The following is a 23,016-nucleotide window of genomic DNA, read 5'->3' on the forward strand; positions in this document are numbered from 1 at the left end:
TCTCTGTGTTTCAGTGTTGTAAAGAAGAGATCGGCAGGCTTTCTAATTTGTAGAAGATTACAAATGAAACAAAAAAGACAGATGTTCAAGCAGACAACGTGGATCAAAGCACTAACACAGAAAGAAGGTCAGAGAAATGGAGGAATAACAGAGCAAACTGAAGAATATCTACATGTGGTCTTACCACAGTTGGGATTGCCTTGTTTTCTAGAGCCAGCTATCTCGTTGCCATATTTGTCCACACACCAACACTGGCCAGTGCTGCCGTGACACTGAGTTGGTTTGAAGTAGCCCTCGTCAGTACAACGGGGAATGTAAGTGCCTGGGGACGAGCAAAGAAAAGCAGGAGGAAATGAGAAGGGATGACGAAAAGTCACAGAAAGTTATAGAAAGCTGCTGGAAAGGTTAAACAGACAAAAATTAAAAATAATATCTGAGCATATAATGCGAACTCTGCTCAGAAGGGGTTACATGTACACGTCCTCAAGTTGCAGCAAAAGTTCTTGTGTATTCACACAGGGAGGGAGATCAACAATCAATTACTGCTGTGAAGGTTGCAGACAGGAACCATACATTCTGCTTAAGGAAAAGCAGTCGCTTGATAACACACATCCACAAACGCACACACCTATTTTCTCTTACCTTCATTTGACCCTGTCCCAGCTCGTTTTTCAAGCTGTTTTGTAGTGAGCTGAAACACTACACGATCTGCTCAGTGGGTACAGATGACATGTGTACAAAGTGCCTGGATGTGCTTTATAGTGCTGGTGCAATATCTCCTTTTTTCCCCTACTCGAAAATATTTATTAAAAGAAATCCAACTGCCATTTCACTCTGTGGTCGTGAGTTTTCCTCCAAGGGCATTTAAAGGAGCGAGCAACTGACAGCTGCCACTTCAGACTGACCTATGAGGCTCTTTCTTCGACTCTGACTCTGGATCCTGCTCTTCTCAGTTTGACAAGGCAGTCCTACAACAACAGAAGAAAGTCAGTATCATTAAATTGAAAACTGAAACAGCCCTAGTTGTATCTTAGCTTATAGTTAATAATCACTCAAACCTGTTTCCCTCCACTAACAGCTTAGTGACATATTATACTGGAGACATCCTCCTTTGCTATCAGGCTCAATACCCATTATCCTTACATTCACTAATGATTTACAGTCCTTGAATGACCTGACTATTTATCCTTCTTAATGCATTATTAATTAAAAACATGTTTTTATTAGTACTCCGTTACTAACATTTAGTTTATTACATTATATCAGAACTACTGTAACTGGTCTTAAATGAGGTAATGCAGGCAACTCGTATCTGTGAATATCTGTTAAGCTTTCTTTCCTTCCTTACTTATTCATATGTTCCCTCCTTCTTTTATCCCTTTATTTTTCATCCCCCTTTCCTCACCATCGGGCTTCTGGAAACAGTAGCACCACTCGTTATTAGAAAGCTTGCCATCCTTGAACGAGTCACAGGAGTTGAAGAGAGGCTTCATGCACAGTTCATACTTGTCAAGGTAGATGGCACTCAGCTCCGACTGGTCCAGGAGTAGGTCAAAGTTCATGTCTAGCTTGTTGAACATCCAGCCCAGTGAGTCCTTACAAATGGGCAGGATGCTTGTATCAAAGTCTAGAGAAGAAAAAAGGGAGAGGCAAAAAATACCTGAAACTGCAGAACATGTCCAAGTCACCGACATTTCCTTCTTTTAAAGTAACACACTGAGTTTCGAGTTCGAGTATGTGCGCAAGAGTGTTTTCAGCGGCAGAGAGCTGAGATGAGTTCAGACTAGAGATGGCACGATACCACTTTTTTATGTCCTATACCGATACCGATATCATAAATTTGGATATCGGCCGATACTGATATGAATCCGATATAGTGTGTTTTTTAATAAATAAAACTGTTTTTTTTAAATATCTTGCTGCATATTGTATAAGTTCAAACTCAAGTTAAAAAAAACACTAAAGCTATTCTGTTATACCTGTATGCAAAAAATACACTGCACCCAAAAATATTTCATAGTTCAGCAACCCTGATCAATCTAACAAAGTTAAACCTACTCCATCCTCCCTATTCTGGTATTTTAAAGAATAAGCAACCTAACTAATAGGGTTGCAAACTCCCAGCAAAAAAAAAAAAAAGGGAACCACCCCCCACCCTCCACCTCACGATACTTAATCGACATAATCAACTTTAATTTCATGCAGTGTGAAAAAATATGCACAGAAATCAATTATTTTTCAAGAATAATTAAATAGATTCAACATCTTTCTTCAACAGAATTGCAGACTGCACAGATGGTACCTTCCCAAAGGAAAAAGTACTATAGCTTACTAGGGTATATTAGACTGTATATAGTAACTATAGTAACTATAGTTACTATATACAGTAATGGACTTCTATACATTTTACATCAGATTAAAACTTTGGGTGTAAGATTCAGATAATTAATTATTAAAAACTAGACATTTTAAATGAGAATAATAAAGAAAAGTATGTCTTTGTGCCCCCTTTTCCCTGTTCATGCCCTATCGGCCCCCCTGGCTAAACTTTGCAAGCTCCGCCCCTGCACAGTTACCAGCCGTCAGCTACGTAGAAAAAGATCGTGGTGTAGAAAGTAATATTAAATAAATTCTAACAACAGATTATCAAGCTTAAACGTGCTGCTGTTGTTCAGCCGCTGCTTTCCTCTTTCTGGCGCAAAGTGGGCCAAAAACAAACAAGAGAGACGAACTTGCACAGAAAAGCCAATCAGCTGATCATTGATCAGTTTCACATTGAAGTAGCAGCAGGAGAGGGAGGGAGAGAGAAGAGGCAGTCGCTCTATATATTGGTTGTTAAGCTTAACGCTGGAATGCTTTACAAACATTCAGAGATGAACTTACACACTTGCTTTACTTCTCTCTGGGATAACTTTCAACCAGACCGCTGACAGGTCTCGCAAGCCACAGCCGCTCTATCACGTGATGGGTCCGAAAATGTTTATTATGTATATAAATGATATTTGTACAGTATCGAAGATACTAAAGTTTGTACTTTTTGCAGATGATACCAATATAGTTTGTTCAGGTGCGGAATTTCAACAGGTTTTGGAGGTGATCACAGTTAAAGATTTTAAAGAAGTGGTTTGATAGAAACAAGTTGTCCTTAAATTTAAATTAAACAAAATTTATGTTATTCGGAAACTATAAGAAAAACATTAACATTGAAATTTGTGTTGATAATATATATCTAGAAAGGGTTAATGCCATAAAATTTCTTGGTGTGATCATTGATCATAAGGCCTGTTGGAAATCACACATCACTTATGTGAGGGGAAAGTTAGCACGGGGCATTGCTGTCTTGGGGAAAGTAAAACAATTTCTGGATAGGAAAACATTGTATATGTTATATTGTGCTTTGCTATTGCCATACATGAGTTATTGTGTAGAGGTTTGGGGAAATACATATAAAAGTAATATTCAGACTATAATCATAATGCAGAAAAGGGCCATTAGACTAATAAATCAGGAGGGTTATAGGGCTCACACAAACGCACTCTTTATTAAGACACAAGCTATAAAATTCCAGGATCTGGTGAAGTTTAAAACAGCCGAGTTATGAGCCGAGTTATGCCATGTCGCAAGTTTTGTGAGGTGCTTTTTTGATATTTAATGGATCGGATTACATTTTTTATTTCTCTCCGATATCCGATCCAGTAATTTAGGTCAGTATCAGACCGATACCGATACGTAATATCGGATCGGTCCATCTCTAGTTCAGACATGTTGACATTACAGAGAACAGAGCAGGGTCACTGTCAACATCAGTGCTAGCCCTCATGAGAACTAAAAAAAAGCATGACTTTTCAGCAGCTACTGGGTACACACACGCACACACACACACAGGCACACGGCATGGGGATGTACTCACGTCCAGTGGTGGAGTCAAAGCTGTCAGAGGATTTGAGGTCTCTGTTGGCATCGAGGTGGAGAACTCCGAACCAGTCCTTCAGTCTGGCAGAGAGACTGTGAAGCTCTGTATCAGTGCAAGCTGCAGAAACACACACACACAGACACACAAAATAATGAGGAAAAGGGAAGCTGTCAATCTACTGCTGTCATCTGAGTAAAAAAACAGCTTTTTTTCTTGCTCCTCATCAAACTTTCATTCCATTTCTGCTGTGTACTTTTCCTTTGTATTCTTTCCTTTCTTTTGTCTCGTCCAACATTTCTCCTTGAGCAAACACAGTGGGGTGATAATGCATACTCAAATACTGGTTACCATAGGAACACAATCTGACATGCACATATGCACATACACACATGTACAGTATACATATTGTTATTTCCATGGCTCTTGGCATTTCTGTCCAGTTTCATTTAGCATTCGTTCAGAGTTCAGATGAATGACTTTATCTTTGCAGGAAAAAACACAATCTCACAAACACATACACACACACACACAATACCAATGGAGGTCTGTTAGCAGCTCATGCCACTTTGCCTTCATAGTAAAACAAGAAAAAAGAATAGAAAAGAATCGATGTGTCTGCATTAGATGCCACTTTATTGTTGCAATTTTAAGAAAAATGCATGTGTTTCTATCTTTGTGCATGATCGCTCTCATCTGTGCAAATGCAAAGAAAGTTCACCCAGCACTGTCACCCATTTTGATGCTTTCATGACAGAGAGTATCAACTGAATTTCCCTAATTTGAGTCATAAACAACAAGAAAGAAATCTCTCGTTGCTTCAGCCCCGTAGGGCAGACATGGTCGGACTGCAATTCAAGCAGACCTCTGCCTCTGCCTGTCTCATTCTGCATCTTTGTGTGTCGATCTTCTGTGCCTGATTGACACATTTGTTTCTCATTTTCTTTCTTCTGAGAGTTTGATAAATGTGCCTAGAGGACAACAGCCATTCGCCATCTCGTACCATCATTACCAATCAAAATCCTTCAGCTTTGTCGTGTAGCACAGACGATCCGCAGAGAAAGGTTGTTGACAATCCTGTTGCACGTGGTTTTCCTTTGATACACTCTTTCTCTTTCTAGTGTTTACATCTGAATATATAAATCACTCATCCACACACGTACACAAGGACTTGCACTTAAATAAAGAGAAGACCTGAATCACACTTTGCTGTCAGTGGATTAAGATGTCAGCAAACATGGGATCAAAAGGATATGAGCACATCACACACACAAGCAAAGTGTAAACACTCCTCAGCGTCAGTGGTAGTTTATAAGCACATATTTCCATTCTGCACCGAGAGACGTTGGCATCTTGCTTTTAGCTGAGCCACACTCAACATCCTGTATTCATGCATTCTTGTCAGGTCATGCACACATGGAGATACACCTGTACATACTGCATTTTACGGTAATAGTTTGGAATTGTGCACATCTTCCTCCATAAAAGATGTTCTTAGTAACAGAGGATGAAAAATACTTGTCTGACTGGCTATCCGTGTGACATTACCTGTAGAATTCATGTGTACATGTGCGTAACTACGTATGTGTGAGTGTGTGCCTTCAGGTCCAGACAGATAACATTTCACAGCACTCTTCATTTCCACAGTCTGGAAAGAGAGAACAAAATACCAACAGCTAAACATTATCTCTCCTCAGCGATTCTCAGTCGGTAGCACGTCGCCCGTTCAAAGCTCAAACCTCTGGAAGGTTTGTCCCTGCCTGATCCTTTATGTGACTGCACTGCATCCCTACATCATCTCTGCCCTTCATCGTCTCCCTCTCATTGCTTTTTGTATCACTCTTTGCTTTTCTGATTCTTTTGTTGACTTTGAGACTTCTTGCTCATTTCTTGCTCGTTCATTTCCAATTCCTCTCTCTTCTCTAACTCTGTCGATTTTCAAGATTCAATATAAGCCACTTATCACACCTGACTGTGGCTAAGCCAGTTTCTTTTTATGACGAAGAAGAAGGCCACTTTGATATGTCCGACTCTCTTTATTTCTTTCTCTCACCTAAATTGCTTTGAGTGCTTCATTTCCCATTTCTCTCCTTGTACATCCCCCTACAGACTCTAAAGATTTAAGCATTTCTTTAACAGTTTTTACCTTTGATATCCATTCCCTCTATCGCTTTCCTTCTTATTGTACACTTTTTCTGACTTCACTACATCATCTTTTCCTCTCTCAAAGTTTCTAGACTTGGCACTATGGCTCAGAATGAGTCTAGATGGACTCTTATCTTTTTATTTTGTCTGCATTGTTGAAATAGTTTCTGATAGTTCCAGCACTGCTGAGTGCATAAGGAGCCCTTTCAGAGGGCGTTAAGTTAGAAAGCTGAAAATATTCACATATACATCAGATGCAGAGAGTTATAAAGGCCTGTTCTCACACTTTTTTATGTTAACAGAATACATTACTGTGCAAAAGTCTTGAGCCAATCTTTCAATCAATCCCACACTGGTTTAGTAACCAGTCCGGGGACTGGTGAGGCCAGTCCATGACACTTATAACTCCATTGTGTAGTTTTTCTATCCAGGTATGTTTTTACTGCACTGTTGGTGTGTTTGAGGTCATCATCACGATGAAAAAAGAAACTGTTGCCAGTCTCATATTTTCTAGATCAGTGGTCTCCAACCTTTTTTGCGCCACAGACCAGTTTAACTCCAACAATATTTTCATGGACAGTAAATACAACAAAATAAAACCAGCACCAGTACAAAAAAATGGAACATTTATTCATAAAACACATGGGAAAAGACCCAGGGAAACTGAGTTAATGATAAAAACTATTTAAAAAAACGATAAATACCAATAAAAACCTCGCAAACTATACATTTCACACCCGAGTCTCAACTTTCATGGCCCAGTACCAAATGACTCGGCCCGGGGGTTGGGGAACGCTGTTCTAGATGGTATTGCATGATGGATCAAAATCTGGCATCTCTTATTTTATCCTCCACTTGTAGATTTTCCTTACATTTTTTAAGGGCACGTGACACACCATGCTGAGGTACATCAGCTTGTCAGTGTAAAATACTATTTTATGTCTAACTATGTGATCGTGCACATTTTTCATAGATTTGACTACAAAAATTGGGACAAATTAAGGGTTTTGTGCCAAAAGATACAATTTAACATTTGTCTGTTATGTTTAGAGACAACACCAATTCATTCCTTGAGGTAGGTCTATTTTTAAGCTTCCATTCCTCTGTAAATGTCAGGACTGAAAATGAAACAGAAAGAAAGGCAAGAAAGTCTGGGTCTATAAAAGCAAAATATAAAGAAATGATGTGTGGCTCAAATTTTTGCACAGCACTGCGCATCATATTAACATTAACATTTGTATAAAAGCTAACCTTTAATGGGTTGTTCCTGTAGCCGTTGTATTTACTTCTTTTCACTTACAAAATCAAAAGCCATGTAGGCCAAATCTATCCCTGGATACTTTATAACTGTCTAAGGTTCTCAGCTTTCCCCCCTTTTTTCATTAAGTTGTCAGGATTTTTTCATTGTGCAGCAAATTTAACTCTTACTTATCACAGTGCAGAGTGACAAAAAAAAGGCAACAGTGGGCAGAATAAATAGAAACCTTTGGGTAAATAGCTACAACTAAGAGCAAAATGTGCACTCTACTTTAAATAATAAACCAGACAACTGCTTTCCATCTGTTCTTAGGTGGTGTGGAGACTGCAGTGTCAGATTTGTCAAAGCCCCACTCTAACCTATCAAAGAGAGTTTGATGAGGAACCTTTACAGGGGATGGAGCAGACAGAGGCAACAAGCCAGCCAGCCAGACACTCTCACACACAGACACACGCACATATATAGAGGCAGCATTCTCACATGAGAAGCTATCGATCATAGCTGTGGGTCAAATATCAACCACTGAATCGTGGCTTAGAATCACCATCTATCCTTCTTCCTTCCTTCTGCTTTCCCTCTCACCCACCACCTCCTCACATCTGCTGTCTTTCATGTCTGGGAACCTGGATGAGCAAAATCTGGCGCCTGACTAAAAAAAAAAATCACAGTCTACGCGTCCTTCACAGACTGATTCAGAGGAAAACTAGCTGCTGTATGTGGAAAAGCAAAGTTAAAACTGAAATCCATCACAGAAGATAGAGAAATGGACAAATGAAAAAGTGTGTAGAACAACATTATCTTAGATAGTGGCAGTGAAATAAACAATGAAAATGAAATCAAACACTAGCTGGACATTTTAAAGAAGCTGAATTGCTTCGTTATGTTTAAAGTTTGGTTTATGTGTTGTCTCACTGGGAATTACAGTTTTCTTTTCTTTCCTTTTATACCTTAAAAGCTCAAATTTCAGCTGTAACCTTTTAAATTGAAGTGTACTACACTGCTACTAAACACCATGACGACAACGATAGCACTGTTTGCGTTCTCTAATTATTATTTTCCCACCACACATACATATAAATATATATATTTATGTGCACACTGGATGAACACGGGCAGCTCCAAAGAAGACTGGTTTGTGGGTATTCTCGGTGATGCCACTTTAAACATTTTCATTTGTGTTTACAGATGTGTTTTGTTGACTTGTCGTGCTAATTATCCCTGAAAAACTTTATTATGTACCTGACAAAAAAATGCAATGTCCTGATAGCTCACATAGCTAAATGGTAGTAGCCAAGTTTCAAGGAACCACCACGACTAAAAAACAATGATCTGTCAGTATAAAAGAATAAAATATAGTTTGTGTAATTAGTCGGTAAATGTCACAATGCCCATGATTGAATGTTAGCCACTTGAAGACAAATGTGCTAATTAACTAGATTTTAAAAAAAAAGGGGAAAAAGGGGAAAAAGGGGGAAAAAATCCCTGCATGAGTGCTTAAAATTTCAACATCTACTGCCTTCAGACTTTAATCTTACAAAACTGATGCATGAAAATGCAAAATACTGTAATGTCTCTTATGCAATGACAACAGTGAAGAGAAAGGCGAGGCAAAGCTATTGAATTTTATTTATACAAACCACAACAATCACCTCAAGGCGCTTTATACTGTAAGGTTCTGAAAACAACAAACAATCTGTAACGATCAAACAAACCCCTATGAGCGAGCACTTTGTGACAGTGGGAAGGAACAACTCCCTTTAACGGGAAGAAACATCCACAAAAGGAGAAGAGAAAAGACAAAGAGAGCATAGTTCTCCTAAATCTCCTAGAAATCTTCTCCCATACTCATCTGTGCACTTTTGCACAGATGAGTATGGGAGAATTACATATGTCAAACCCTCCAGGGCAGTTTAGGTCATGAGATAAATGTGTGTGCCAGACGTTCTGAGATACAACTCCAAATATCAAGAGAAATCAGGCCTTGAGGTCCTCTGTGGGACCCCTTTATCACCTGTAAATAATTAACTAAGCGTCTCACTGGCTCCAGACAAAGGAAATGGTAGGTGGTGATCACCTTGAGACATCGAGAGTAGCGTCTGATTGAATCAAAATTAAAGATAGATGGAAAGCGAGAGAGGATTGGTGAGAGGCAGTGGAAGGAGATGGCATTTCTTAACAAGGTAACAGAAAGAGAAAGAAAGGAAGTGCGACAGTAAGGAAGGAGATACAAGGAAGATAGAAGGTCAGATTCATTAAAAAGATACAAAGGTATGTTTGATTTCCTTTGCCCCGAGCTATCAGCGTTCCAGAGTGATTTCACTGGCACTGAGCTAAGTTTCGCCCAGATAATGATCAGTAATACAGTGTCTACACAGGCAGAGAGACAGGTAGAGATAGAAATTGGCCAGATACACAAACAGCGGAAGGCAGACAACCAATTCAGGTTTAGCCTTAAGAGTAATTTTATTTGGGCAAAATCAGCATCTCTTCTACTTTTCTACAGCTCATTTTTCAAAGTGGAACTTTTCTGTGTAACCCAACATCACTGGATATAAAACAGTCTAGAGAGGCTGGAGGGGAATGTGTAGGGATTAGGGAATTAATAAACTAGCAAACCAAAAGTAACCATTTCAGTCACCATTTTATTGGTTATTTAAATTTACGGCATGGCCTGGATATGATAAGGCATGTGAAACTACTTGTTTGATACTATAGCTATACAAAGACAGCAGAATGCAGAGATTCCTATTATCCTGATGTTGGATTGTCCATGCATCATTCCAAACAGGTTATTTCCTCTGTGATCCTTGTGGTGATAAATAGCCCTTTGCTGTGTTACATATTCAGAGCAGTGCCACAAAACAAATAAAAACAAAGAGTGGAGATTCTTATTAAACTTCTAGAAAATGCAACTATTTCCCCCAATTATAACTAATCATTCTTGTAATTATTATCTCCAAATGTGAGATATCGGAGCAGCCACAAGTTCTGGCATATCTTAGCTGTTTATGTCAATGCAATTCTATTTTTCTGCCTTAGATTAATTGTAATTTAGGCCTCAATTACACAATGCAAATGCGACATGCTTAAAGTTGTAACCGCAAAGTTGTACACTAAGCCCTGCAGATGACTCTCAACATCATGCTAATGCAAAATCATTTAGGAATTATGTATCAACATAAGAGCAAGGTGTATAGTCAGGAAAGACCAACAAAGACTGTTTGAATAAATGATGAATCCAGCCTATGTTTGAAAGTGGTGAAGACAGTCTCAACAAGAAATATGAAAACACTCTTCAAGCTGGTCAAGACTCTGGAGAAAATCCCTGAGCAATTGGCACACGTCAGGAGAGCATAGGAAGTGTGGAGGCAGGAGAAAAGAGAGCACAATCTGTCCTCCTGTGTGCTCTCAGTAGAACTGTGAGACTGAAATGCCAGGGAAAATTTAATTTAGCGAGGGGATTTAGCCTGTTCAGCATCTTACAGCGCTCTTTGTTTTGTCAGTGTCTTTTTTCCCAGTGACAGCTGACATAAAAATGATCTATTATTACTTTAAAAATCTCATTGACCATAACCAACGCTGACTTACGCCGTTATAGAAGATCATCTGCTGGATCGCTTCATGTCAGGTCGAGTCATTGTTTTACAGGGGAAAGTAATGATGTGCAATGTCACAGAGTGCTGCCTCAGGGGAGATGACAGATCAAATGAAACCTCAGCACCCCTGTGTCGATGTGTTAACCTTCTCTGACAAACAGGCAAACAGCAGCAATGGATTTCTGAGCACATCAGGATTAAATGTTCATTAGGAAAACTCAGAGAAATTACCGGCTAACGCATGTAATTAACCTGCAATTATGGCCTAATTCTTAAGATTTTTCCAAAATTCTCTGTTGTAGACAATTTATTTTCCCAGAGCTTTTGTAAGTTACAATTCTGCAGAGACTTTCTATCATCCGTTTATGCTAAGCAGACACTAATTTGTCCCCATATAAATGCAGTTCAGAGATGCATGTGCTTCAGTCTTCTAAACAATCAAAAAAAATCCCCAAAAAACAAGAAACAACAGCAACAATGAGAAAGACAAAAAAGCGGAGGTGGAACTTTAACCCAACACTCTGCAAAATGATGGAGTGGAGGCTTGAGACAGAAAATAAATGAGAAACTGATAGAGTTGGGAGAGGGAGGAGGAGACTGAGGAGTCAAAGGGAAGAGTGGGAGTGATGTGACTGACAAACACACATGTTCCCCATAGGCCCGCTACCACTCAGTGATAAATAAAGGTTATTAGTGTGGTTTAGGGAAAAGTATACTCGCAAACATGAAATCTGAAGACTACCACTCTGCCTTGTCAAAGAAAAACAACAAAATTCTCCCTGCTCTCCAAATAAATTGCATGCTGCAGCGTAGACTCTTCTACAGCTATCATTCAAAATCAAGGGAGTGTGCAGCAGACAAAAGATGCAAAGACTGAAATCTATGTACAGAAAGTGTTTGATGCCTTTGCATAGTCATATCACAGGCAACAAATTCATTTATTCCCAATCCTCAAACTATGTGGCCCCTTGCGTGCCCTATTCCGTCTGTGTATATATTTTCATTGTCTTGTAAAAGCCTTTTTATGGAAGTGCAGACTTGAAGATGAACTAAAAAAATGTAGCTATAATAAATATACATTCACTTTTCACTTTGCCATTCAAACCAAGTGTCCAAGTGGAGAAGAAAACTGATTAAAGTGACTTTAAAGCTGGCTTGATTGTTTGTGCTGGATAGGCTGGTTTGAGTATTTTAGAAACTGCTGAGCTGCTAGGATTTAACCATCTACAGGGTTTACACAAAATGGCCTGGAAAAGAGAAATATCCAGTGAGAGGCAGGTCTTTAGGTGAAAATTACTCGTTGAAGCCAAAAGTCAGAGGACAATGGCCAGAGTGCTTCAATCTGATAGGAAGGTAACAGTAACTCAAATAATCACTCGTTACAGCCATGGTATGCAGAAGAGTATCTTTGAAAGCACAACATGTCAAACCCTGAAGCAGGAGACCACACCTGTCAGTAAAGAACAGAAAACTGTAGGTTCAATTTGCATGGGCTCACTAAAATAGGGCAACAGAAGATTGGATTTATGTTGGCTAGTCTGATAAGTTTTGATTTCTGCTGCAACATTCAGACGGCACGGTCAAAACTTGGCACTAGCAAACATGAAAGCATGGATCCATCCAGCTTTGTATCAACGGCTGATCTGCTGCTGATAGTGTAATGGTGAGGCGGATATTTTCTCGGCACACTTGGTTCCCTTTACTACCACTTAAGCATTGTTTAACTCCCACAGGCTACTCAGTATTGTTGCTGACCACGTCCATCCCTTTATGACCACACCGTACCCATCTTCTGATGGCTGCTTCCCAGCAGGATAAAGCATAATTTCACAAAGCTCAAATGATCTCAAATTGGTTTCTTGAACATGACAATGAGTTTACTGCACTCAAAAAGCCTGCACAGCCACCAGATCGCACTCTAATAGAGCACCTTTGGGATGTGGTGGAACAGGACATTCTCATCATGGATGTGCACCAACTGTGTGACGCCATCGTGACAATATAGGCCAAAATCTCTGAGGAATGTTTCCATCACCTTGCTGAATCAGTGCCACAAAAAAGCAGCTTAGAAAGCAAAAGTGATCCAACCTGATACTATCACAGTGCAAATAATGAAGTGACACCTAATTTAAGAGTTCAAATTCTTTGAAAAACTCCAACAATATAGCAAAATGTACTGCTTTGTATTCTGTTACTTTTAAGCTTGAATACTTTACTACACTACATTAGCGTACAAAAAAAGCAAACAAACAATAAATAAACAAACAAAAATCGAATGACTAATAAGTTGACCTCTTCTGTTACATAAGGAATAGTGGGTGACTGTTTGACACAGGGTTAATTAGAAAATTTTTAATTAGATCTCAGGTTGCAGAAAAAGTGCTAAATGTTGCCCTGGCAGCAAATTCTAAGGCATCTATATTCAGTGTTTACTTAATGTAATGGAAAGGAATTTAAAGTGTCTTGTTTACTGGGTTTACTGACAGTTATATAAATGTTTTAATCATTAGACTCACCTTAACAGTCTATGTGCTCATTATAAGTAAACGGTATAAAACAACTACAGGAGTAAATTTAAGTAAAATGGTAAATGGCCTGTATTTGTATAGCGCTTTTACTAGTCCCCCCGAGGGACCCCAAAGCACTTTACACATCCAGTCATCCACCCATTCACACACTGGTGGAGGCAAGCTACAGTTGTAGCCACAGCTGCCCTGGGGCAGACTGACAGAAGCGAGGCTGCCATATCGCGCCATCGGCCCTTCTGGCCAACACCAGTAGGTGGTAGGTGAAGTGTCTTGCCCAAGGACACAACGACCGAGACTGTCCGAGCCGGGGCTCGAACCGGTAACCTTCCGATTACAAGGCGAACTCCCAACTCTTCAGCCCCAAGTATTAGAGCATAATGTGTTTTCCAGCCTCAGTGTAGCCCCACAGTGTTTACAGGAAGATATGAAAACATGCACATTAGATTTAAAAAGAGAATATTATGTTTGGCTCATTTAAGCACTTCTTGTAAATATAACAAGGTCAAATCAGTGATATTAACAATTACAATAAATTTGTGTAATTTATAAGCTTTAAATAGTGATATAATCATAGACAGTTGAACTTGATATCATATAAAAGTAAAAGCAAGTCTATTTATGATTTTAAATGATGTGTTATATGTTTTTAAAACTTGATCTCAGAGCATCTAATACCTCCGGGGTTGTAGCTGAAACAATCAGGCACACTGTCTTACAACATTATAAGAATACATGCAAAAATAACATCAGTTTAATGGAATATGCTATTGTCATTATAGCTGGATATACCAGAGCCTTAATGATGGTGCCACATACTGATAAGTCGTGTAATTGAAATGGTGTGCTTCTTTTTTGCAGATATGCCTCCTGGCTTTAAATGGACTTGATCCAGTGCTTTTACCTTGTTACGAACAACTTAGAGTCCTTAGGGCACACATGCTTAGTGGGTTTTTTTTCTGTTACTTACGTACTGCTTAGCACCCGGTTGGATTTGGGCACTTAACCACTGTGCATTTTTCTAATATAATAGTTTGCTCTTTCTTTAAAAAACATGCTGTTCTTCTGCTGTTTGTGCTTATATGTTGCAAACACCACTAATTCCCATTCATACATAAGTTGCATGAATGGGAATTAGTGAAGCCACGTAAAGAAAATGTTGTTGTTGTTGTTTCATGAGGTTTAGCACAGACAGATGTGGTCAAAGTGATTCCTTAGTCGTTGCTGCAGTAAAAAGCTTTGAAGTAAAACTTTGCTGTCTGTCAAGAAAGGCACTGCATGGTAATTTTATACCAGTCAAAAGTAAGAAGCAATCCCGTTGGATTTAATTACTGACACGTTAATGCTAAAAATAGTGGATTTCCTAAGACTGGAGCCAACTATATGAAGTTTGGCAAGCTACTTCTTGCTGCTCCCTTATTCCACAGCACAGCAGGTAGTTTGTGTTTGATGTGGCATTTTTTTTATACTAGATGTACGGTGGCCTTGAGAGGCCAAATGGACAGCAACTTAAGAAAACACCAGCAAAAAGAAAAACGCTGCAAAAGTACACAAAACACAACGGAAATTGGAAAAAACAGATTTCCAAAAGCACAAGGGAAGTGTTTCTCAGGAGACAATAACCCAATGGACCAGTTGCAGGAACCAAAATGTGCTAAGAATTACGCTGGGTGACACTTAAAAGAAGTGGAGGATCTATCGGTTTTGCAACTGGTCCGTCGGGTTATTGTCTCCCCAGAAACACTTCCTTTGTGTTTTTTCCTATTTCCAATGTGTTTTGTATGCTTTTAGAGCTTTTTTCTCATTGCTGGTGTTTTCTTAAGTTGCAGTAAATTTGGCCTCTCAGAGCCACCGTATAGATGCCCTTCCTGATGCAAGCGGATCCTGAAGTCACACTTATAATATATAAATACTATATAATATAATAATAACAATAACAAATATAATAACACAACTTTTAAGCAATTTTAACCCCCCTAAAATAGACACTTGAAACTTTTCAAATGCAACTGATTGTAACAATCAGAAAAGTAAAAAAGTAAGATCAAACCAGCTACAGGCCAGTGTCAAGCTGAAGCTCACCAAACGGTCAATTAAACCATCCAACAATATCAGAATCAGAAGACTTTATTTATCCCCAAGGGGCAAACTATGACTTATGATATGACTTCTGCTCTCTATAGATAAATAACCAATCCATGACACTCAGAAAAAAGACAAACGTCTCACTAAAAGCATAATCAGATAACATCAGCATGGATTTATCAGAGTGGAAATGAGAAATTTTCCTTGAACACGACAGCCGCCGATGCCCTTTTGTCCGCACTAGGGATGGGTACCGGTGTCCGGTGCCATCTGACATAAACGGTAGTAACCAGACCGAAAAGCAGCGCACATTTCGGTGCTTTATTTCGGTGCTTTTTTTTCCTGAGCTGTGATACACTTTGAATTCTAGCCAATCATTTTACGTTTCCGAGGATAGTAGGCGGGTCCAGGTACGTACGTTCTTTTAGAGCAGAGCTACAGATTAAAAATGCCCAAGGCGAAGAGGTCAAAGTCTGGCTGTATTTCACAGCAAAATATGCAAACTCAGCAGCCTGCAACAAGTGCTTTAAGCTGATACTGTGATACTGTCAAAGGAAGTAACACCTCAAATCCGATGAAACACCTGGCGACGCATAGCGTTTTTTTTAAAAGCCAAAAAATGCGCCGTATTTGATAGCTTGCTGCAATACCTCACACCGAGCACATCTACTGCGGGTGTGGTGCCTGTTATCGGACCCGGAGTTTGCAACATCCAAAAACACCCAAAAATCCGAAGAGGAGAGTCCTGGCCCCTAGCCCTGCCAGTGTAACAGAAATGATGACAGATGATGATGCAGCAGCAGCCGTTCTTCTCTGCTTGAGTAGCTTAATGTTGTTCGTGTGTAATTTACGTTGAGTAGGCTAACCACGTTATTACATTAATGCATGTAAGGTGAACTAGCAAACATCATCATAGCTACATGCGGCTGTCTTCTTGTTTGATGGCAGATGCTCCCTTCACCCTGGCCAAAAAGGCTAAAATGACCAAAGAAAAAGTGGAAAACAGTTAAACATGTGAGGTTTTTGGACAAAGTTGGTGTTTTTTCCATTGTTTAAGCACTGCTTCCAGCCAAGAGTGATACCATATATGCCCTATAGCTGCAGAAATGCTAACATTGTTATCTTTTTACAAAAAAACAGCTGAACATGAGAGGTTTTTGGACCAATTTTGTGTTCTCCATTCTTTAAGCACCGGTTAGAGCACCGTTTAAGCACCAGCACCGTTTCAAAAGTACCGGTTTGGCACCGGTATCGGATAAAACCTAAACGATACCCATCCCTAGTCCGCACACAGCTTCACAGTTTGTTTCAAAGTTTGAATCAATAATTGCTCCAAGACATTCAGAAGACTGAACACATTCCACCGTCTGACCCTTAATGGATGTGATCTCTTGTGTATGAGTATATGTTCTAAAGCCAGTGATCACATATTACTTTTTAACAAAAATCATCAAGGACTGTGCCACGGTTGGGCTCATTATCCTGGAGCTGACTAACAATAACAGAGTCATCTTGATACTTTAAAATGAGCCTGTTTTCATACCCAACTCTGTACACACATATTTGTGTACAGAATAAATAATAGATAACAGATAATAAATACAGGTAAAAGCACACATCCTGTGGGATGCCAGTTGCCTTCTGATTAAAATGTGAGACTGAATTGCGTTGAAGGTCAAAGAAAACTCAACAAACAGTAGCTGACCATGAGACCATGAGAAGTATTTCCTTCTAAGTGTTTAACAGTTATGTTCATCAAGGTTATTGTGGCATCATCTACTCCTTTGTGTGGTTTACAAGCTAACTGCATGGGATCAAGGATATACTCAGTTTGTTGAGATTTTCAATTATTTTCCTATCAACTGATGTAAAGATAATTGACAAATGGATTTAGGAACAGGAACTAAAACAGCTTCTTTCCATGCAACACTGTTCCTGTGAAGACTTTTTAAAAATGCAGTGAAATACAGGTCTCAGCTGTTAAGCACAAGATTTAAATAAACAACCATAGAAATTGTCAGGTCCATGACATATATTTAGTCTCATGGAGCAGAAAGCCTTTTCATTACTCCTTAGGGCAATGTTAAAATACTGATTATTTCCAAGCTTACAAGCAGTTCCTGAATCATTATGGCGGAAAAAAAGTATGAAAATGATTTTAAAGATGATAAAGTATATTAGCTAAAGTCTGAACAGAAGCCATCCAGAGTGACCTGACTGCATGATTTGGGTCTTTTCTCATACTGGACCAGTCTTACTCAGGTTTATTTTCAGCCATTTTATTCTTTAAATAAAAACGAGAGAAGCCTAAAACCTGAAAAATCCATAAAAGTACCCATAAAAGCAAAACACTTAAAACACACAGAACATTTATACTAGGACGCCAAACTCTCACTGCTGGTCGCTGCGTGTGCACGCGCCATTATCTATAAAACATCATACAGTGGGGCAAAAAAGTATTTAGTCAGCCACCGATTGTGCAAGTTCCCCCACTTAAAATGATGACAGAGGTCAGTAATTTGCACCAGAGGTACACTTCAACTGTGAGAGACAGAATGTGAAAAAAAAATCCATGAATTCACATGGTAGGATTTGTAAAGAATTTATTCGTCAATCAGGGTGGAAAATAAGTATTTGGTCACCTCAAACAAGGAAAATCCCTGGCTCTCACAGACCTGTAACGTCTCCTGTAAGAAGCTTTTCTGTCCCCCACTCGTTACCTGTATGAATGGCACCTGTTTGACCTCATCATCTGTATAAAAGACACCTGTCCACAGCCTCAACCAGTCAGACTCCAAACTCCACCATGGCCAAGACCAAAGAGCTTTCGAAGGACACCAGGAAAAGAATTGTAGACCTGCACCAGACTGGGAAGAGTGAATCTACAATAGGCAAGCAGCTTGGTGTGAAAAAATCAACTGTGGGAGCAATCATCAGAAAATGGAAGACATACAAGACCACTGATAATCTCCCTCGATCTGGGGCTCCACGCAAGATCTCATCCCGTGGGGTCAAAATGATCATGAGAACGGTGAGCAAAGATCCCAGAACCACACGGGGGGACCTGGTGAATGACCTGCAGAGAGCTGGGACCAAAGTAACAAAGGTCACCATCAGTAACACACTACAACGGCAGGGAATCAAATCCCGCAGTGCCAGACGTGTTCCGCTGCTGAAGCCAGTGCATGTCCAGGCCCGTCTGAAGTTTGCCAGAGAGCACATGGATGATACAGCAGAGGATTGGGAGAATGTCATGTGGTCAGATGAAACCAAAGTAGAACTTTTTGGTATAAACTCAACTCGTCGTGTTTGGAGGAAGAAGAATACTGAGTTGCATCCCAAGAACACCATACCTACTGTGAAGCATGGGGGTGGAAACATCATGCTATGGGGCTGTTTTTCTGCCAAGGGGACAGGACGACTGATCCGTGTTAAGGACAGAATGAATGGGGCCAAGTATCGTGAGATTTTGAGCCAAAACCTCCTTCCATCAGTGAGAACTTTGAAGATGAAACGAGGCTGGGTCTTCCAACATGACAATGATCCAAAACACACCGCCCGGGCAACAAAGGAGTGGCTCCGTAAGAAGCATTTGAAAGTCCTGGAGTGGCCTAGCCAGTCTCCAGACCTCAACCCCATAGAAAATCTGTGGCGGGAGTTGAAAGTCCGTGTTGCTCGGCGACAGCCCCAAAACATCACTGCTCTTGAGAAGATCTGCATGGAGGAATGGGCCAAAATACCAGCTACTGTGTGTGCAAACCTGGTAAAGACCTATAGTAAACGTTTGACCTCTGTTATTGCCAACAAAGGTTATGTTACAAAGTATTGAGTTGTATTTTTGTTATTGACCAAATACTTATTTTCCACCCTGATTTACGAATAAATTCTTTACAAATCCTACCATGTGAATTCATGGATTTTTTTTTCACATTCTGTCTCTCACAGTTGAAGTGTACCTCTGGTGCAAATTACTGACCTCTGTCATCATTTTAAGTGGGGGAACTTGCACAATCGGTGGCTGACTAAATACTTTTTTGCCCCACTGTATATCTAATAATAAATGTACATTTTCCCATATTTACAACTGTGCATATGACAAAACAAACAAAATTAAAAAAAAGAAAAAAAAACTTTATCATCTATTCCTTTTTATTAAATCGAATTAAAGTGAATATTAAAATAATAGCCTGCATGAACAGTTGTACAGGTACACATTAGAGTGCACACCATCTGTCATTCTTCCTGTGTCTGAATCTAAGCAGAGAAACCAAACCGAAACAAGCAAACACAGAGGGGCAGTAACACAACAGCACTGTTTACTGATAAAGTGACGCTTATGGTCCTGCAGTTACAGACGCAGGTGTAGTGCGAAGTGAGATATTTACTAGTCTGGTACAAATGTTCAAACTCCGTAAACACAGTCGAATGACTGCACATATCAACCTGATGCAATCTATTGACTGTTACCACAGGAACACAATCTCACACATACGCAGAGTGTTTTCCTCACCTACTGCCACCCCCATCTGTTTACCATTTTATGTTGCTGATCTAATGAGAGATTCTATCAGGTTGGGAGACGACAAACATTTCACTCATCCCTACCACCTCTGAATGCACAAACATTTGGTTGGACCTGCTATCTGATGGATGGTTTTTAGGACAGTTTGTGCTGAAAAGGACAGTGAGAGTCATAAAAAGAGGAAGACAAAACCATAGATGAACTTATTTAAATGAGAAATAGGAATAGAAAAAACAGACCTTAGTGAAAAGAGTCAAAGCAGAAAGCCAGACAGAAAAAGACCCCAATGCTGCATGCTGACAGTGTCCAAGATCTGGAAATAGATTTCCTTTTTTCCCACAAACTCATCCACTCTGTTCCCTCTCAGAGCCAGACTCTTAGCAAACCAAACACATAATTATAGTTTTTATTGAGCAAAGACAGAAGGGAATTAATTAGACAGCAGTCAAGTTGTTAAAACACTTTTCTGTAACCGCATCACTTTCTGTTCCCGCCACTCATTCAGACTTAAGTTAATGGACGAGACTGTAAGATAAAGAAAGAGTTGTCATTAATTAGCAGACACTTTCCTTTTTTTGCCTGATGAACTTCGGGAGCTTTATAAGTGCTTCACAATCAAATAGTAATTAGATAAGACCTCTGAGAGTACAGTTTGATTTCTGTATGAAGTTTAGATAGATAGATAGATAGATAGATAGATAGATAGATAGATCAACACTACACAAAGTAAAACCATTCCACCAATCCCCTATTTGTGAGAGAGGAAGTCTGTAACGATAACAATCCATCCTTTTCCTTTGCTGCTTTCCTTTAGATTGCATTTCTCTACCAGAATCTCTCCATCCATCTGCTGAAATCCTATTTCCATGACAAACAATAAGACACACACACAGTCACTCCATCACTGATCCCTGCAGCTGTCAGAGAATGGGTGGGGGTGATGGGACGGTAAGGAAAGAAAATAACATAAGTAAGGAGAGGGGTGACAGGAAAAGGATGGAAACACTTTGAATCACCAGAGAGTTTGAGGGATTACCAGTGAAAGGATGTTTTTGTGTGTGTGTGTGTCTGGTGAGACATAGTAGAGTGCTTCTGAAGCTGAAAATTGCTAAAATGCAGATAATCTTTTTCAGCTCAAATAAAGGCAAACACAACTAACTACGTAACCGCCTAGATAAAAAGGAAGCAACTTTAAACCTGATAGTTAAAGAAAAAAGATGACTATCAAGTTAAGTACTCACCAGCCTTCTCGCCATTGTGCAGTGGTTTGCTGAGCTCCTGACTGGGCAAGCAGGGACATAGCCCATCACATTTCACTGAGATTTTCTTCCCAGACAGGCAGCTCTGGAACTCCAATTTACACTGTAAAAAACCACAAAGACCTTTTCAGGGTCGAATTCCCACCATCACTGATGACAAGAGCAAAAAGGAAACACTAATTTGACAAGTTTTTTTGTTGTTGTTTTGCGTTTTGAGAATGATGTTAAAACTTTGAAAATAAACTCGTTATTTTGATTAAAAAAATGCTGAAATAGTGTTTCAAAGAAAACAATTGGGATTGTGAGGATAAATTTGTTATACAGTGTGGTGATACATATAAGGGCTTTGAAGAGATGGTGCAGAATAAAACTAAACATGAAATAGTTAATTTTGTAAGTGAAATAGCTGGCAATGGACTTGACCTTATGCTAAACATTTCCACTTCTCAACTTATTCCTGAAATTTCCACTTTATTCCTAACATGAGCAATACAAAATCCTTCAAACATTTTTTCCTTACACTTGAGATACTACATAGCTAAATAAATAAAAATAAATTCATCTGCATGTTGTATAATGTCACCTGTGGCCTTGAAAGCGCTATGTAGAGTGTAAGACAACAAGCTGTCATTGACGAAATCATTGACGAAGTTTGCGGGAAAGAAATAAAAAATAAAAACCAGAGTGCATGGGTGTATTAAAGATCCCTATTATATACTGCAGTCTAAGGAGGCAACACTTTGACCTCACGAGCACTTTCAGTCCAAAATATTGCCCTGAATCTACACCTTTGACCTGACTGAACTGAAAGATGGTAACTATGAGCAAAAACATTTTTCTTCAAACCATGCAAACAAGTATGAACTTTGGAAGATTTGGCAAGCATCAGGAAGTGAGTGTTTACTATAGAATTTGTACTGAGCTGCGTTATGTGGGAACTGGATGTTACCTGAGTTGAAAACAAATAATGGCGCTCCTTAGCTGGTATGTTTAAACCATGGTGATTTATTATTCTATATATGAAATGACAACAAAACAAAAACGTGAATATTTCTTATTTGAGCTGATTATGGAAAACATTTGCTGATACAGGATTGGTCATTTATCTTGGATGAACAGACATGTCCGTTAGGCAGTCATGTAGACACGCCATTAGAAACCGAGATTCCCGTTGACATTCTATTATTCACTGCAGTACAAACCTAATGCAACCCAAAAAGCAAGACGGACTACTTCTGAATGTAATTTAACAGCATAAATCTCATTTCAGGTAAGTGAGGGATAAGAAATTGTTTGGACTAGTTGGGGGGAAAAAAATCCAATTACCAGACCCTTCCAAGAGGAATAATGAAAACTGAAATGAGATATGTAAATTCTGTTTGCAAGATGATGACGACAGGATTTGTCAGAGTGGGACCATGACGGTGCATAAACATCTATACGCATATCACGCCTTACACAGGCTTAGCCTTATCCTTCCAGCACTTTCATTTCCCACGTTCTAATTCAAATCCATCATTTCCTCCCTGTCACCTCTTTGATAGCGCCGCTAATGTTGCTTAATGAAATCTGTTGACAAAGGAACAGTGCTCTGTCCTGTTTTCAACATATTGAATTAGCTGTCTGCAGATGGGAGAGGGAGAAAGAGAAAGAGAGATAGACGGGTGGGGATAGAGGGTGGGGGAAATGGATGTCCTCCCGCAGTCACTGTCAGAG

The 23,016-nt window shown here is 39.5% G+C and overlaps 1 protein-coding gene across 3 annotated transcripts in view; it reads right to left on the bottom strand.

Moving 5' to 3' along the window:
• The window catches only part of spock1 (SPARC (osteonectin), cwcv and kazal like domains proteoglycan 1), a 106,790-nt gene that overhangs the window by 3,154 nt on the left and 80,620 nt on the right, over positions 1 to 23,016 (bottom strand). For all 3 annotated transcript variants that reach the window (XM_085133943.1, XM_085133933.1, XM_085133929.1), the window contains 5 exons: positions 21,283 to 21,403; positions 3,911 to 4,030; positions 1,406 to 1,627; positions 906 to 968; positions 185 to 322 (listed from right to left, as the gene is read on the bottom strand). In XM_085133943.1, coding sequence (XP_084990069.1) covers positions 185 to 322; positions 906 to 968; positions 1,406 to 1,627; positions 3,911 to 4,030; positions 21,283 to 21,403 — 664 coding nt within the window. The remainder of the gene's footprint in view (positions 1 to 184; positions 323 to 905; positions 969 to 1,405; positions 1,628 to 3,910; positions 4,031 to 21,282; positions 21,404 to 23,016) is intronic.

Source organism: Neolamprologus multifasciatus, chromosome 2 (genome assembly GCF_963576455.1).
Source record: "Neolamprologus multifasciatus chromosome 2, fNeoMul1.2, whole genome shotgun sequence".
Taxonomy (NCBI): domain Eukaryota; kingdom Metazoa; phylum Chordata; class Actinopteri; order Cichliformes; family Cichlidae; genus Neolamprologus; species Neolamprologus multifasciatus.